The sequence below is a fragment of the Carettochelys insculpta genome, chromosome 16 (assembly GCF_033958435.1).
Source record: "Carettochelys insculpta isolate YL-2023 chromosome 16, ASM3395843v1, whole genome shotgun sequence".
Taxonomy (NCBI): Eukaryota; Metazoa; Chordata; order Testudines; family Carettochelyidae; genus Carettochelys; species Carettochelys insculpta.
This window is the reverse complement of record NC_134152.1, coordinates 2,294,987-2,311,468: the sequence shown is the minus strand read 5'-3', so window position 1 is coordinate 2,311,468 and position 16,482 is coordinate 2,294,987. Positions and strand designations below refer to the sequence as shown.

The window sequence follows — 16,482 nt, the reverse complement described above, 5'->3', positions numbered from 1 at the left end:
CGCCCTGCCCTTGTTTTTTTGGAACGTAATAGTGCCACTCACAAGGATCCAAAAAATCATGAGTTAGGCCCCATGAAATTATATTAAAAATCACAAGACAAAAAAAATACTTTTCCATCTGCAGCCATTAGGGCTAGGAACTCATATAATCGCTAGGCTCCAGGATCTGAGGCTTTAAGGAAAATACCAAATATGTTGACAATAAGCTGCGTTGTTGCTTTTTAACCAGGTTCTGCCACATTACCTGTGTTTCCAGCCCATATCCATAATATACAAGTCGCATACCTCTGCTTCAACAGTAATAATTAATCATCATTTAATAACAGCGTATACAAAGCGTCATTGCATTCATGGGCAGGAGTAAGGTTACAGCATTTAATTTGGAACAATTTCCACTTCCTGCTGCCTGTGTCCTTCCCCTGTCCTCCATATCAGTAGGATTGTGGGGCTGTGATCAAAGACTGCGACTGATTAACATGTGGGCCCAGAGCCTCAAAAGTATTTAGGTGCCCGATTCAACGGCTATTGAAATCAATAGGAGTTGGGAGCTTGAATACCTGGGAGGTAATCATTGAGTGCTCCGTCCACTGTTGCCCATTCCCAGCTTCTGGCACACACAGGCTAGGGACATCAACCCTGCCCTGCCTGGCCAATGGCTAACGATGGACCTATTTGCCTTGAATTTAGCTAGTTCTTTTCTGAGCCTGGTCAAAGTCTCCTCCTTCACACCATCCATCCATTGGCAAAGAGTTCCACAGCTTGACTGCGCATTGCAAATCTGAACTGCAAAAGTGTCCAGGTGTTCAAATACAAATACACTCATCCCTCGCTATATGAGCACAGTTGGTTCCCAAATTTCTGCTCGTAGGCAAAAATGCATGACAGCGACACTAAATTCCCATTAAAATACATGTAAAAGTCTCCAGTTTGTTCCAAGGGCTTGTAACTTGACATAAGCCGGTTGAGTTTAGGTACTTTTCTGATGTATTTGAATAGTTTGGCACCAGAAATAGGATGTAGTGTATGTGTGTAGAGCCCCGATTCCCAGCCTATGGGTCAGGACCTAAACATGGGTTCCATTATACTTGTTAAAGGTCGCCAGCTGGGCAGTTCCCAGCTGCATATGGCTGTTAAAGAAGCCATTTGCAGTTTCTTAATACTGCTGCCTCAGGTAGACATCTATCAATAGCCATAACTGCTGGAGAAGGCAGCTCTCTCTAGCACGAGGGATAGCAATTACCTTATGCCTAGGTGCTGAAACCTTAATACTGGAGTTAATTGCTGGGAGCAGGAGGGCTGGGGAAGCCACCCAGCCTAGCAGCCCTGGTGAAGAGGCTGTGGGAGGAGGAGGAGTGTCTAAGGCTGGGGCTGTTGTGGGATGCGGGGGGGGGGGGTTCTAAGACTGGGGGAGTTTGGGGCTGCAGGGAGAGTCTAATGCTGGGGGCGCTTTGGGGATGCTGGTGCGGGGGGGTGTCTAAGGCTGGAGGCAGTTTGGGACCGTGGGGGTGGCAGTTAAAACCTGGCCGAGGGTGAGGTCCGCTGGGCAGGCAGAGGGTCTAATCCAGTAAACCCTGGAGTTACCCACACTTTGTTCCTGCAGTCCCTGTATAACTTGAATTTTCCTGCAAGGGGAGTGGAGCCAGGAACCACTAGGGCTGGTCAGTTTCACGTTCCCCTCATTGCAAGGGAGGGAACCAGGCTAAGGAGGGTGTTGCGGGGAAGGGTGTTGCGGGGGGAGAGTCCTAGGTCACCCCCCCTCCCCCCGCCTTAGGTCACCCCCCCTCCCCCCGCCTTGCAACTTCCCAGCAGAGGTCAGACTCCAGCACGATGGACATTTGCCCTCTGCTGAAATGTTCCACTAACTGAGACTACAAATCCCAGCATGCTGCGCGCCACGCGACCCGGTCAGGTCGGCGCATTGCACGCCGGGGTCGGTAGTCCTGTTCTAAATCCATGATGGGCTCAAATTTCCGCCAATGAGGCGCGTTCCTCCGGCTTCTGATAGGGTGGTGCTGGCAGGGGCGGAGGAAGTTCGGAAAGGGGCGGGCGCGCTGTGGAGTGGCGGCGACGTTGGCCTATGGCCTGGCGGCAGGGGGCGGGCGCGGCGCGGCGCGGCGGCGCCGAGGAGGAGCAGCGGGGCTGGCGGAGTCTGCAGCCGCCTCCCCCGGCCCGTGGCAGCGCGGCGGCCCGGCCGCTCGGTGAGTCGCGCCGGGAAACCCGGGCTGGGGACCCCCCACGGGCTCGGCCGCATCCGCCCCCTTCCTCCTCCGACCCCCCCCATTTCTCCGCCCCGCCCCCACCGTCCTGTCTCCCCTCCCCCCCCCCCCCCGACCGCCTCAGCCCCCCGTGCCCCATCGACACCCCCCCTCCTGGGGCCCGGCCCCTGCACCCCCCACCCTCTGGCATCGCCGGGCCTGGCTCCCTGCCCCCCGCCCCCCGCTCTCCTGCCCCCCCCCGGCTCTGCTCTCCGGGGTGCCCTCCTCCCTGGCCCCCTGTCGGGCCGCGGCCCCCCTCGGCCACCCGCGTGGGCGCTGGGTCGGCGCTGCCACTTCATTTCAGCTGCCCGAGTGCTGGGCTCGGGCTCCCGCACTCCCCGGGATTTGCGGGGTGGGGGGATTAGGGCACCTTGAACTTGGGGGGGGGAGGGGACAATGAAGGAGGGTGGCACAGCTGCTGGGAGACGGGCGTGAATTTAAATTAGCCACTTGACTGATCTGGGCAGATAAATCTTGACAGGTCCGATTCCCCCGCAGCGTTTGAGAGCGGCCTCGCCAGGGTTGCAGAGGTGGGTCTGGGCCGGAGAAGGAGGTCGTCAGCGGGGTTTGGAGGAGAGCTGAAGAAGTTGGCCATCTGCCCGCGTATTTCTGCCTCTGTAGACTGCAGTTTTATTTTGCTGACGTAGTTCAGCCCCAGTGGTCCAAGAGACGTCTCTTTCCACGCTACAGAGTGGCCACGCTTGCTCCCCATGGGCCTGACTGTTTTCTCTGTATCGCAGCTTTTCTGCCTCTTGCAGACTAGGTAAACCTCTGACTCGGAGACTTTGAGCAGCATTAGCTGCTTGTGCGAACATTGTACCAATAATTGTACCTTCCCCCAAAGGGCTGTAGCAGTCTGGAGGGAAAACAGCCTTTGTGCTAGAACCTGGCATTTGAAATCAGCTCTGCCTTTTAAAAAAAAAAAAAAAAAAAAAAAGTGGGGGTTCTTTGATGGCTGCTGTGAGAATTTAACCATAATTTTTGTCTGGATATTGGAAAAGTGCTAAGGGTGAGTGAAGAAATGAAGACTCTCCTTGTCTTTTCTTTCAGGCTGCCAGAGTATCTTGGTACAGAAGGTCAGGTATAAGGTGCGAGGGATGGAAGATTCATTCTGAGCTTGACTCGTTCTTCCTTACCCTGCCTGCTCCTCTGTGAAGGGGAGACACAAACCTGAGCTGGTGAGATCCTCCTTAAAAGCAAGGAAGGTGGCATCAGAGAGACACAAACCTGGGCTGGTAAGATCCTCCTTAAAAGCAAGGAAGCTGGCATCAGTGATCCTTTCAGTCTGGATGTATGTTTAGTATGCAGTTTGTGCCTCTTCACTAATGAGAGGCAGAATGGGAACCCAGGGAAGCCCTGTGAAGAGCTATGATTATCTGCTCAAGTTCCTGTTGGTAGGAGACAGCGATGTCGGGAAAGGAGAAATCCTGGAGAGCCTTCAAGATGGAGCATCCGAATCCCCTTACGCCTACAGCAACGGTAAGGCTGTTGGACGGGGGTGGGCGGGAGGATGCTCTGTTCAGAACAACTGCAGCCATCACTATAAGAAGCTATTGGGAGATCTTTTTTTCCAATTGTTACTGAGCCGCAGCTTTAGTTTTCCTTAAAAACAGGTTGCCTTCGCTTTATTGAGAAAAGGATTGTACAGGCGTGTAATGCTGAATGGATGGTAGCCCATGTTTTCGACTGTACAGGTTGAACCTCTCTAATGTCGAGCTCTCTCTTCTCCGGAAACCGGCGTGATTTTAGTGAGCTGGATGACCGTTTATCATGGGTGTAGCCAAGTTTCTGGTGATCCCATAAAGTTTGTCTACAGCCACCAGTCCTGGCTCGCAGTGTTGTGTGCTGTTTTTTAGCTGTAATTTACCCCAGATGTCTTCTAAGAGCCCAGTAAGCAGTGGAAGTGTTCGTAATGTGCTAGAAAATACTGACCTCCATGGTCTGGCAAATTCTCTTGTCTGGCACCGGTCAGGTCCCGAGGGTGCTGGAGGAGAGAGGTTCAACATGTACTTTGCTACTCTTCAGCTTGGTGGTTTATCAGTTCAGCGTAATAGGACTTTCTTTGGTGCTAATGCAGAGGTGTTGTGACTGTGTTCCATAGTGGAGACAGTGCGGAAGCTCAAATCAAGGTACATGGACTCTAGCTGGAATTGTGAACCTTAATTCAACTTTCTTTTGAAATGTAGTCCCGCCCTAGATCTCTCTGCCTCCTGCAAAATCAGGCTTCCTAATGGAAGCCCAGATAGTCCATTAACTATGTCACAAGATTATAAGTAAGAGTCGAGTGGTGCTGCTCCCTCTCCTGCACCCCTGTGCAGTAGTTAAAATTAACACTGCCTGACAAGGTGCAGCTCCTGGGGTGACTTGCAATCTGTTGTAGTTCTGGCCATCTTCCATGCAAAATGTGACCCCCGAGGTCTTGACAGGTGCTTGTTAACGTTTGGGGTGAGACAGATTGAATTCAGAACGTGAAGGGTCTGGATAGCTGGACTCCTGACAGTGCTGAGTTCTCATTAGGCATAGTGTTTTGCAGGGGATGCTGCAGAATACATGCAAAAACTGTACAAGATGGCTTGGGGAGGGCAGAGTAGCTGTGCAATCGAGACTCACTGTCGCAGTTTAAGGGGCTGTAAACCGGACGTGACATGAGTGCCAGCATTTGTATATTCAGGGCCTGCTCCTGTGAGGTACTGGGTACCTGCAAGAAGGGCTCAGCACCCACCTGTAAGTGAGAGTGCTGTGTTAATCGAGAACTGTGTACTTTACACCTAGTCTTGACTGATGCAAAATAAGTGAAGGACACAGCAGGAATTGTTGTTGATACTATTTTAGTAGGTGTTTCTAGGGTCTGAAAAAAATACCATGAATAGCCTTTATTTCATAAGGCAATTCAAATCACTTGAAAACAAGTGATGTAGGAAAAGAACAAGTGACTCAGTAACTTGGACTGACGTTTACCTTGTGATCCTAACAGTAGACCTGTAAATGAAGCCAGCATATCAGGAAATGATCAATGGGCACTGTGCCTTCTGCAGGAAACTGTGTACCCCAGAAAATACCACAGCTCTTTTATTTCAAACAAAACCCAAAAGACCTCTGATAGTGTTAATGTTCCTTTTGCTGCTCTGTGTACTCCTGAGCTTATATTTTTTTAAACTAATTTTACTGTCGTATTTTGACTCTTACTCAGTGCTTTTGTGTGTTTTGGTATTTCCACTACTTAGTGGCTGATCTTGCTAAATTGCATGCCCTGTGGGGAATGGGGTTGGATAGCCTCGGGTTTTGATTGAATTTAACAGTCGTGGAAAATCTCTGCCGTCCTGGCAGTCAAATTCCCCCAGCTAGGATGCACCCACAAAACCCTGCTACCTTGTCTTAACGGGGAAGGGGCAGGAACTATATCTAGCTGTAAAGAAAGTTAAGCTGCCATGTGCATTCAGGGCTTGGCTTCTCAGCTGAAACTGTCAGCTAAGGTTGTTCATTTTGTGTGTTTGTGGTATTAGTGCTTGTCCACTAAGAACTGGACTCCAGACCATTTAATACTCCATATATGCTCCTTGAGGACCAAGCCACTTTGGTCAAATCTGGTGAAGATTCAAACTAGTGATCTGTAGGTGAAAGGCTGCGTATTCCATTACCAGCCTCTCAAACTGTCTGATTTTGTCTGTCATAAACTTGGCACGCGTTTCTAATGCTGCCCAAACCCCATCCAGCTGAAATGTTGTGCAGAGGCTCTTGTGTAAAACCAAAAGATTTCTATCCACATCCTCTTTTTCCTACAAACAGATGTTCATATTGTGCCATCCATTTCTAATTGTCCAGCAATTGGCTCTTACCATTATCTGATAAAAAAGAATATGCTTTGAGCTGGCCTTGCGGTTAGTGCAGCAACTCGTTTCTCAAGCTTGATTTTTTTTTTTTTTTTCCCCCCCCCGCTATCCCTGCCTGGCTCTTGTGGGGGCGTGGTTCTGCAGTGGCCTCTGGTATGGAGTGGCCTTCGTGGTCATGAGCAAGGAGCAACGAGGTGATGTGAAGGGAGCTCCGTGTCCTTTGCCAGGGATGCTTGCTGTGATGCAGGGCTCTGAGGTAGGAAGGAGAAGCTGTGGGGAGGAAGGTGGACTCTCAGCTATTGAGGGAGAAATTCACAGAACTTTCACAAAAGCTATAGCTGAGGACTTCTTTTTGAGCCCTGGGACCAGGGCCTTCTGTGCCACTGAGCTTTGGCTAGCCCTTGTCCTCAGCCTAGCTGGCATGCAATAAGAGAATTCTGGGCCGTCTCTGGGGTTGAGTTGTGGTGGGGCCCAGCTGCACAGGTTGCGGCGGGATCTGCTTTCATTGCCATTGACTGTGCAGGCCAGAAGAGAGGCAGAGAGCCGCAAACGGCAGTTCCTGCTGATGTGCCGTTGCAAAGAAGACCTATGGTGTGTCGAATGCACTGCACCCTTCCTGAGAGCATGGCTAGTGTGAGGTGTCTCAGACTTCTCTGGTCCCAGGAATCAGCATCGTAAGGTCACTCCTGGGTATAGGTCTGTAGCTGGGAACCTCTTATCAAGTGTGGTAGTTTTATTCTGACTGACTCTTTTTATTATTTCCATTGCCTAGCAGGCCTAGACTAGCTCAGTAACGCCTCTGCTTCAGTACCTTACAGTCACACTGACAACGTGCTCATCTATGCCATGATGTAGTTGTTGCCCTTTGGAGGCTGGTCTCTGTGAAGTGCACTGGTGGGGCAGATTCTTGCTCTGGACCAGTGGCCCAGAGCAGGTCATTGCTGGGAACTGGCACTGAGCTTGTCTTCTGTGGGCTTGGATTGCATTCAGGCAGGCTGCGTGGTCCAGTCCCTGCAAGGCTCTCCTCCCAAAGGTTCTGCAGCGACCTCCTCCCGGCAGCGTTTGGACTGGGAAGGGTGCATGCTGTGTGCCTCAACAGGCCTGAGTTTCGGGAGACTGAACCACTCTGACCCCCAACCCATTATAGCAGCTGAAGTGACCCTTGTCCTGTGGGGCTGGCTGGGCTCAGCTCCCTGGTCCCTGATGTGTGAGGGTCACAGTGCCACTCAGGTTTCGCTCAACCCTCGAGGGGCCAGGCTGAGATGCAGAGCCCAGATGGCTCCAAAGAACAAGCTCTGCTAGCACAGGGTGTGCTTAGTTGCAGCTCTGTTCTTCCTCTTCCCCGAGTCTCCCTTCCCATAGGGGAGCCCCACGTTAGCCACTTGAAATGCTGGGTGCCCTGGGAGCTTGCCTGTGCTGTGTCCTTTCAGCTCCTGTGACCTGGCGAGAGTGGTACAAGCCTATCTGCTCCCTCGAGGCTGGGCTTGCTCCTTCCTCTCTGCTGTCTGCTCCTGCTGCCTTGGGCAGAGAGGGTTTAGCTTGACACCTGCGCTCCGAGCCCCACTCAGCAGTGTCTGCTGCAGCCAGACCGGCTGTGTGCCTTGTCCTGCGGGACTAATTTGTGCCCCGAGCATCTGTCACTTCATTGAGCTGAGATCGGAAGAGGCCACACGATCGTTTAGTCTAACCTCCTCCATAGTGCAGGGCCTCTGTTCCTGCACGCTCAGGCCCTCAGTGCCGGTGCTCCTGAAGCCGCAGGGAAGTGATTCAGTGGAAGACATGCAGGTGATCCTGGAAATGACCTGTACACTCACACCGCAGAGAAAGGCCCAGGTCCTGGCCAATCTGACCTGGGGGCAGACTCCTTTCTGACGTCACACAGGGTGACTGGCTTGAGCCTGTGAGCCAGCCTGTCTCTGGGAGCTGCCTGGGCTGTGCCTGCCGCAAATGGAGCCCTCTCCTCGCAAAGGGGCGCAGCGTACAGACACGCACTGGGTCCAGCCACTGAGCGCTTTGAGAGGCGTGTCTGAGCACAGCAGGCAACGAGACTGTCCGAGGGTCCTTCTGGGCTGCTGGCTAGGAGCCGCCTACTGCAGTAAGTGCATTCTAGCTGGAGCCTGCCTCCCAGACCAGTGTTCCAAGTTTTTCCATCCATGCGTGGAATAATTTTTATTATGTGCACCAAGGCACGTGCAGATGTGCGTGCTGGCAGAAGCACACACTGCCGGCTGTGGTCGCTCTGCTAATCGCCCAGGCGGTATTTGAATCTTTCCTGGGTGGCCTCCCATGCACTTACCTTACAGGGAGCACTGCCTGGCACTCCACTTCTCTGCTCCCGATCACGACCCAAACACTCTGCACACCTCCTGTGCCCCTGCCTGTGGTCACAGTTTCTTCCAGACCCTGCACCCCCCTTACATCCTTCCTCCAGATCAGAATCCCCTCCCGAGCCCATAGTCCTTCCCAGACCCGCACCCCTCTTGCAGCTCAAACTCCTACCCCAAGCTCCCACCCTCCCTGCCAGATGCCGGACCTCCTCTATTACTGCCATAGAAGAGTGCAGTCCTTGACCACTTCCCAAATTCTTAGAGTAGCTCCTCATCAAGGCTGCTTGCCCACCCCGGGCTAGAGGCAGAGCTGGCCTGGGGGGGAGAGAGGACTTAGGGCAGAAGTGAGGAAGGCCTGGAGCTGGGGTGTGGCAGTGTTTCCTTCCTGCTCCCCACGGCCCTGCTGTGCACCCCTCTGGATGTTCCTCCGTGCCTTCCTGACGTAGCATGCCCCACAACTGGGGGGAAGTGAGTCCTGCTCCTGTCATCACAAGCATCCTTGTCATACACAGTCACGGGTGTAAATTTGTGCAGCTCCCTTTAAAACCAGTTACGTTGTTTGCATTACTTGCATGGGCCACTTGCCTCCTGTCCTTTCCCTCCCCCCAGTTGCTGCAGCAATCCGGAGTACAGGTTGGAATGGAAGTTTCCCGATTGCCACCCTTGGCGATTCAGAGCTGTCGTGCAACTGGGCAAGTGCGTGCAGGATGAGCGTGGCTCCAAGCCAGGGCGTGAAAGGCATCTGCTCAGAGAAACAAGCATCTTCTCCCTGCAGGCAGGCGTGTCCCTGAGACATGCTGTGTCACAGAGCAGCCCTCTTACTGAAGCTCAAGCTGCTCATACACCTGCACTTAAATAATCTTGTCCAGCCTGTTCCCTTGGCTGAGAAATCTCGGTTGTGTGCTGCGTCACAACCACACGAGTCTTGTGAATTCCTCTCTCGGGAAGGCTTGACAGTGTGTGCAAGTGCCAGTGCCCCCAGGCAGCCGGCATGCATGGGAACCAGATTGTCTTAACGTTGGTGAGGGCTGGCCTGGCTGCCTGGAAGGTGTGTGCATCAAGACGCTTCGCACACTTCCACAGGAAAGGACCCTCCTCCTCCTCCCTGCTGCTCGCCCCCGGAGGGCACTCTGTGCCGCCTGTCCCAGGCACACCCTTTCCTAAGCAGAGGGGTCTGGAGTGGGAAAAGGAGCTTTCTTTCCCTGCTGGGTGAGAGCAGGGACCACCCAGATGAGCAGGTTCCGGGAGAGGGTTGTCCGCCAAACACAGTCTTCCTTAGTCATGGCCACAGTACAGAGAGAAACACCATGTCCAAGTGCTCAAGGAGCCCGTACTGCACCTCTCATTTATTCAGAGGTGTCCTGTTGGGAGCTTTCCAGCAGGGTCCTGTTATAAAACAGCCAAAGGGGGGGTGCAGGGGAAAACTAAAATAAACCCAAGTCAGATTCTGACTTTTCACAATAGTTGTTCCTGGGCCCCACTGCTCTGAGAAACTGTTCAGTCTCTTATGAGGTCTCCTCAGGTAAATGAGAGAGTTAATTGCACTCAGGGGCTGCTAATACCCCTCTCCTCTTCCCCCCTCTGCGCAGGCTTTCCACTTGCAGTGGTTTGCTAGTAAATCTCCTCTAAACGAGGGCAGAGGGTTTTAAATGAGATTTCCCTCTTTCCATCCCATGCTCCTCTCTCCACTCCTCACGAGAGATCCAGTTGAGGGTCTGGTCGTAGTTCTAGACAACTGCATGCACAGCTGGGCAGGGCTGAGGTAAGAGCAAAGCAGGAGAGTGGACTTGCCAGTTACAGAAATAATGAAACTTGGCACAAAGTGGACACAAATGCCCTGGGCTGGAGCTTTTGGACTTGACAAGGAGCCCAAGGCCACGGTTACCCTGATGTGCTTTCTCTGGGTAAGAGGGCAGGGAAGTAGCAGTATGGTAAAGAATAGATGGATGTGCTGGTGAGTCCCCAGGAGGCGTTAGTGTACTTCACTAGGATTAATCAGCAGTAATCCATTTTGGTTGTTCTCTAGAGTAGATCTTGTCTTCTGCCATGTGTTCCTTTTGTCACCCTCTCTGATCCATCACCCTGTAGTGCCCTGCTCCTGAAACTACCCTCTTAACTACATCTCATGGGCTTCCATGCGCTGCTTCAGATCCACCTTCAAAATGCCCTTTCAGCCCTCTCAGCAGACAGTTTACCCTGCAATGCCCCAGTATCTCTCCACCTTGTCTTCACTCGGTCCATCTGCCGCATATCTTTATTGCAACCTAGATAATCTTCACGTTGTCCCGGAGGTCGCTAGTCAAAAGGCATATACATCCTTTTTCCAGTCAGTGCCGGCCGGAGTGGAGACGAGGGAAAGATTGTCTGCGTACCCTCTTCTCAGTAAGAACAGAAGAACTTTCTGCCAAGCTTCTGAGCTCCACAGGGGACAGGCAGCAGCCACATCCTCCAGTTGCATGGATTCTTTTTTACACACACCCTCACGCTCTCTCTCCCTTACCCCTTCCTCCTTGCTGCCCGGACTGCTAGCTCTTTCAGGACAAGGCCTTTGTCTCCCTTTTTCTGATCAACATGCGGTCAGTTGAACCGTCCCCTTCTGGGCTCCGCAGGAAGCACCTGTCTTCTTGACACCCCGTGTTGACTGAAATTTGGAATGAGGCAATCGGGATGTATTGCCCTCAATTCTGACCAGCACCAGTTCTCCAGGCATACATCATGCTCCTGTGTTGTCTTGCTTGGGCAGGCTTGTATATGCAGGGCCTGGGGTTTTGCATTCATTCTCTGCTCCCCCTCAGTTGTTCTTCCTTGGCTGCATGAAATTGGGTGTCTGTCTTGGTATCTTGCCAGACCAGTAATTTCAATATCAATCCAGAGATCAGCTGTCAGTTTGGGCTGACCAGCCGCAGGCACCACACACCAGTAGAAATGACTGGTCCTTCACAGGCCTGATTTGTGTTCATTGAGGCAGTCTTTCACAGTGAGGTTTCCACATCCTGGTGAGAGGGGATTGGGACAGAATCTTGTAAATGAAGCCAGCCCATGAAGTTTCCTCGGTGGCTGCAGAATTAATAGTCAGGGAACTAACTCTTCATTGCCATTACACTGGCCGTTCTGCTAGAAATCTCCAGCTTTCACAATGGCTGGACATACAATCTAAGCAGAGAGTGATTGTTATCAGTAATCTCTTCTGTCTGCTCCAGGCCCCTTCTGGGAAAGTTTCTCTCCACTCTGGCAGAGGGACGGAGCTCTGAGCTAATAAGAGTGAGCACTGGATCCAGCAACTTCCAGCCAGCAACTCTACTTTTTCTTCCTCTCCTTTTTCCAGTTCTTGTGATGAGCAGCAGTTCCTCAGGTTTGCGCTTCTCGTGTTCGGAAGGTCTCGTCTCTGTTTGAAGTGAATCAGTTGGAGCTAAGCCTAATGGAGCTCAGCGGCAATAACTGAAGTTGGCGCAGGGTTAGGCATGTGATCCGACAAGGAGCTGAATGTCTTGTGAGACCCTGAACAACTGAGGGTGTGCTCAGCACCTTATGGGACCGAGCTGAGGTGACCTCTTTGGGAGGGGTTGGCTGGAAGTAGGCTCCGGCAGTACGGAACAGATTTACAATGCAAGGAATGGGAAGAGCTCTTCAAAATGCTTGGTGGATGCTTGGCAATATGAACACAGTGAGCCATGGATGTTTATAACACAGCTTCTTTTATATGGCTGTTTGTGTGGTTAAGATTCCTGCCTCATCTCACTAGGGATTGGTTGCTTATGAAGCTGAAGGCAGAGGTGTACATTTGATAACGGGGAAAATGCTGCTCTTTTGTGTTGGGTTTTGCTGTCTTGCTCTCTCAACAGTCTTATTGAGCTAGGAGAGTTTGTTCGAAGAACCAGGGGTTTCATACTCGGGCTGTGGGCTATCTTTGCACAGAGCAATTCTACAATGCAGTCCTGTGACAATGGAGGAGTCAGGGATTATCCCGGTAGCGGGGGTACGGTACTGGTTTGGGGCGGCAGCAGCTTCTCTGCAGTCACTGCTTTCTGTTGCTTAACTGTTTCCTTAGCAGCAGCATTATTACTAGTCTATTCTAAGCATTGAGTGAGTAGGAAGAAGCTGGGTGACTTGGAAAGCATTGGCACTGGTGTGCCTTCCGCTTCCCGTAGATACTCTGGTGCATGCAGGGACTTTCTTAGGGGCCAGAGGTCTGAGTCTGAAGTCTGGCGACTTGCATTTGGGACAAAATCCTGTGTGGTGGGAGGTTCATTTTTGTTTTATTTTATTTTTTGCAAATCTGCCCCCTGTTTAATTATGGGATTAAGATATAATGCCAAAGTGCACATGACTCTTAAAGACCTCTTACATCTTTGTGTTGGGCTGGAACACAGAAATCCCCTTGGGGTTTCAGCCGTGGGCTGATCAAGCCACTGGTGCCCACTTTCCTGCCATCTGGGACTCCCCACATCCTGTTGCATTGGGCCAGAAGCTCTGGTCTCCCCCAGCCAGGACACAGAGTTGGGGTTACTGGCCCCTTGCAGAGCAACTCGGCTCCAAGGTCACTGATGGCACCAAAGAAACCAACCACCAAATGGGACCAAACCCCACGTAAGTCTGTCTTGCCCTGTGTGAATTTTACACGCAGAAAGCCCATGAAGCTGTTTGCCCTCTCTTTTAATAGAAGAGACAGAGGCACAGGTTTTTCCCCTACTGGGTGAGTTATTTACAGCAGGCTTGATAGTAAACTAAAGTGGTTTTATTGAATATGAGAAGTAGGGTTGAAGTGATTGTGAGTGAGAAAGTAAGTTGCTAAAGCCAAAATCACACAACACACCAGCTAAGCCTAATACACTGAGAAACTTGCTGCCTGCAGATTCTTACCATAAAACACTTGCTCTTATCTGAGGTAAATGCTTCAAGTCTGAGTTAATTTTTACTCTGGCCTGTGTCTACAGCAGGGGTGTTGGTCCAGCCTGCGACGTTTAGGACTCCCCCCGCAGCAAGGCCAGTCGGTGCTGGCACACCAACCATGCAGGGGGAATTGTGGCTGGAGGACCAGCAACAGTTCCCCACTGCAGGCAGTGAGGATGGGACTCTGAGCCTCAGGAACCGGATTCGGGCAAGCCATGGGCCAAATTCAGCCTGCAGGCTCTGCTGGGACGGGGAAGGAAGTGGCTCTGCACACTGCAGGGAGGTGCTCAACCAATGGGAGTGACGAGGGGGCGGTGTTCAGAGCCACCTGCACCCCACAAGAGCTGCTGTAGGTGGGCATCCCAATCCCCTGCCCTGTCCTGCATGCTCACCCCACTCTGGCATTCTCCCTTCTGCCTGGACCCCATGCCTGCACCTTACCTCTCCTGCCCCCCAGACCCTGAACACCCAGCTCCTTGCACCCTATTGCTCTTTCAGATCCCACACTCCCTCCCCGGCAGCCCGCTCCTGCACACTGAACCCCTCATTCTTGGCTCCACCCCAGAGCCTAGCAGAGCCCCCAAAATCTACTAATCCCAGTCCTGTAGACAAGTTACTCGGGCCCTGGTGGTAAGCCACGAGCCTCAGTGCCTCTTCCCATCCCCACCTGTCTGTGGGGCCCTTACGTTGAGGTGATCACCACATCATACAATAAGAGTGACAAATAATTTCATGATCCATCTAAATTGGGAACATCAGCTCCCAGCAGTACAGTGTCACAGCTCCCAACGTTAGTGAAGCGGGGGGGAAGAGAAAAAAAGTCAGAGATGTGGTGACCAACTGAGAAGCAGAAGGGGAAAACAAAAACAGACAAAAAAAACCAACATTGACCTCTTTCCCCTCAAGCTCCAGCATGGTATTTATTGTTACACCCTCCTCGGGAAGGAGACATGCGAAGAGTTGGTAAAGATAAATTGAACAAATGACGACATTTAACTGGAAGGCAGCAGAGCAGTTCTGGGTTTGTGCTTAGTTACTCTGTCTGACCCTTCGGACGTCTGTGTTCCTAACCCTAAGGGGACCTCAACAGACTCTAGTTTAAAAGTGAAACAGTTTTTCGGGTTCTACACTACCTTTAAATGACCTGCCAGCACTTGTGGTTTTACAATCCCACTTCACTCTCTTGATTTCCCCCCTCCCCCCACTTTTGCTGTTTGAGATGGCCCCACAGGAGAAGCTACAAAGTTTTTTCATTTACAGAAGTCCAGAGACTCCAGCTGGGATCAGGACTGTTTTGTTCTAGACAATATACTAACAGGAGATGCATTCTACACCCGAGGTGCATGGGGAAACTGATGAAATATGAAGACCTATTTAATAGCAATGCAATTGGTTTCCTCCTCTCTTTCCAGCTTGTTTCATCTCATACTGTTTCCACTGCCCCAAAGGAGGGGTTTTGTTTTGGTTTTTTTTTGTTTTTTTTTGTAAATATCTGAGAGAACTAATGTACATTTGTTACCTTGCTGGAAAGTCCAGAGGAAACAGTACACAGGTAGTTTTTACCATGATGTAGCTGGGTGAGGTCATCACTTCCCCACTCCTAGATGCAGATAACCTTGCATAGCTTCTTCCTGGTAAAAATAAGAGCCTTGTTTCCCGAGGATTTGATAGTGCGATAGCTTGCCTGTTACTTTTCGTACTGTAAAATGCACTTTTCATGGTAGTAAAGCATTAGTCTCTGTCCTTTATAGGTGCTGGTTTTTAACATTAGGTTCAACTCATACGTCGAGCGGTTGTAAAATGTGCAGTGTCCCTTTAAAACTGAATACTGGCATCATCTAGGCGTACAGCCAAACGAATGTTTAGACTCTCAAATGAGGGAAGTAGTTGGGGAAGTAGTTCGGTGATTGCAAGTATGAGCATCTCTTTCTCTCTGCTTGCCCCTGTGCATCTTAATTCTCTCAATTCTTTCGGGACACTACTGCAACCCGAGGATTCTTTTACTTTCCAACATTCTTTTAACTGGAAAAAATGGAACTGGCCAGAGCTGCGCACTCACTGTACAACAAAAGGAGGGTTCATGGAAGTTTTAATTAGCTGTGTAGTCTGTGCTGGAGAGAGTAGTTTGCTTGGAAGCCAAATCTCTGCGGCTCAGACCTGGAGGAATAGTGCTGGAACACTGCGGAATTCGTATCGGAAAATAGACAGGCGCATACCTTGGTAATTGTTGCAGTTCTTCCTGTGGGGAGGAGAATGGATTTTGGAGCATGCAGTGACATGCTGGGAGGGTCAGAGGCCTTGGGAAGTGCTGTCACACACGCTCACGTTCACCTAACCTAAGCCTAGAGGTCATGGCCCTCTTCATCTGTGGGCACCACTTGAAGATGTTATGATGAGACCTATAATATGGAGATGTATACATCATGTCCTGTTGAACTGGAAGGGACCTTGACAGGTCATCTAGTCAAGTCCCCTGCACTCACAGCAGGACTTATGGCCATCCCTGGTGACAGGTTTTTGTTTTTGTTTTGTTTTGTTTTTTAACTCTAACCTGCCCCAGTCTCTTGGAAGGTCCCCTCAAGGATTGAACTTGCAACCGGGGGTTACAAGGCCAATGCTCTAACCACTATTGGTGTTGCCCAGAAATTATTTTGACTCCACTGAATTTGTCTCTGAGCAGATCTCTAATTGCATCTGTATTGTAATCTAACAACGCACATACTATCTTGAGTGTTACTCTGGCTTCCTGGGCATTCACTGAAGCTGCCTGGAGTCTTAAGATCAGATTGGCTTCTGGCTCTGAATTTGCAGATGCAGTTGCAGTCCTCAAACGAGGCCTGGAACAAAGTTCTGCTGCGAGTAGAAACTGTTGCTGCTTGAGATTTCTTGTGGAGCAAGAAGCTGAAGAATGACAGGTATCGGAACATGCGTTCTGCTGCTGGCCGTGTGCAGAGTGCAATTTGCAGTACAGTACACTGGTGTTGTGTAGTACTTGGAAACCTCTGCCGTCAACCACAGCCCCACCGTGCTGGAAAACAGACTATGCCCCAGTGTTTACATTTTAAGTATAATGTGGGAAAAAAAATGTTAGCTACGGGCAGGGGTAGACTTCAGAGATGTTTTCTTTGAAATCTTTCATAAGTGTAGTAACTCCAAGTCAACGCAGGTAAGTTGTTAGCC

General features: G+C 51.0%; 1 protein-coding gene across 3 annotated transcripts in view; it reads left to right on the top strand.

Moving 5' to 3' along the window:
* Window positions 1–2,114: 2,114 nt before the first annotated feature.
* RAB40C (RAB40C, member RAS oncogene family) overlaps window positions 2,115–16,482 on the top strand; it is a 53,555-nt gene continuing 39,187 nt past the window's right edge. The window contains exons 1-3 of one of the 3 annotated variants that reach the window (XM_075010920.1): window positions 2,115–2,198; window positions 2,754–3,018; window positions 3,306–3,734. In XM_075010920.1, the coding sequence (XP_074867021.1) occupies window positions 3,581–3,734 (154 nt within the window). In that variant the 5' untranslated portion in view covers window positions 2,115–2,198; window positions 2,754–3,018; window positions 3,306–3,580. Of the gene's footprint in view, window positions 2,199–2,736; window positions 3,019–3,305; window positions 3,735–16,482 lie in introns of all 3 variants that reach the window. The other 2 variants (XM_075010921.1, XM_075010923.1) reach the window with 2 other exon arrangements.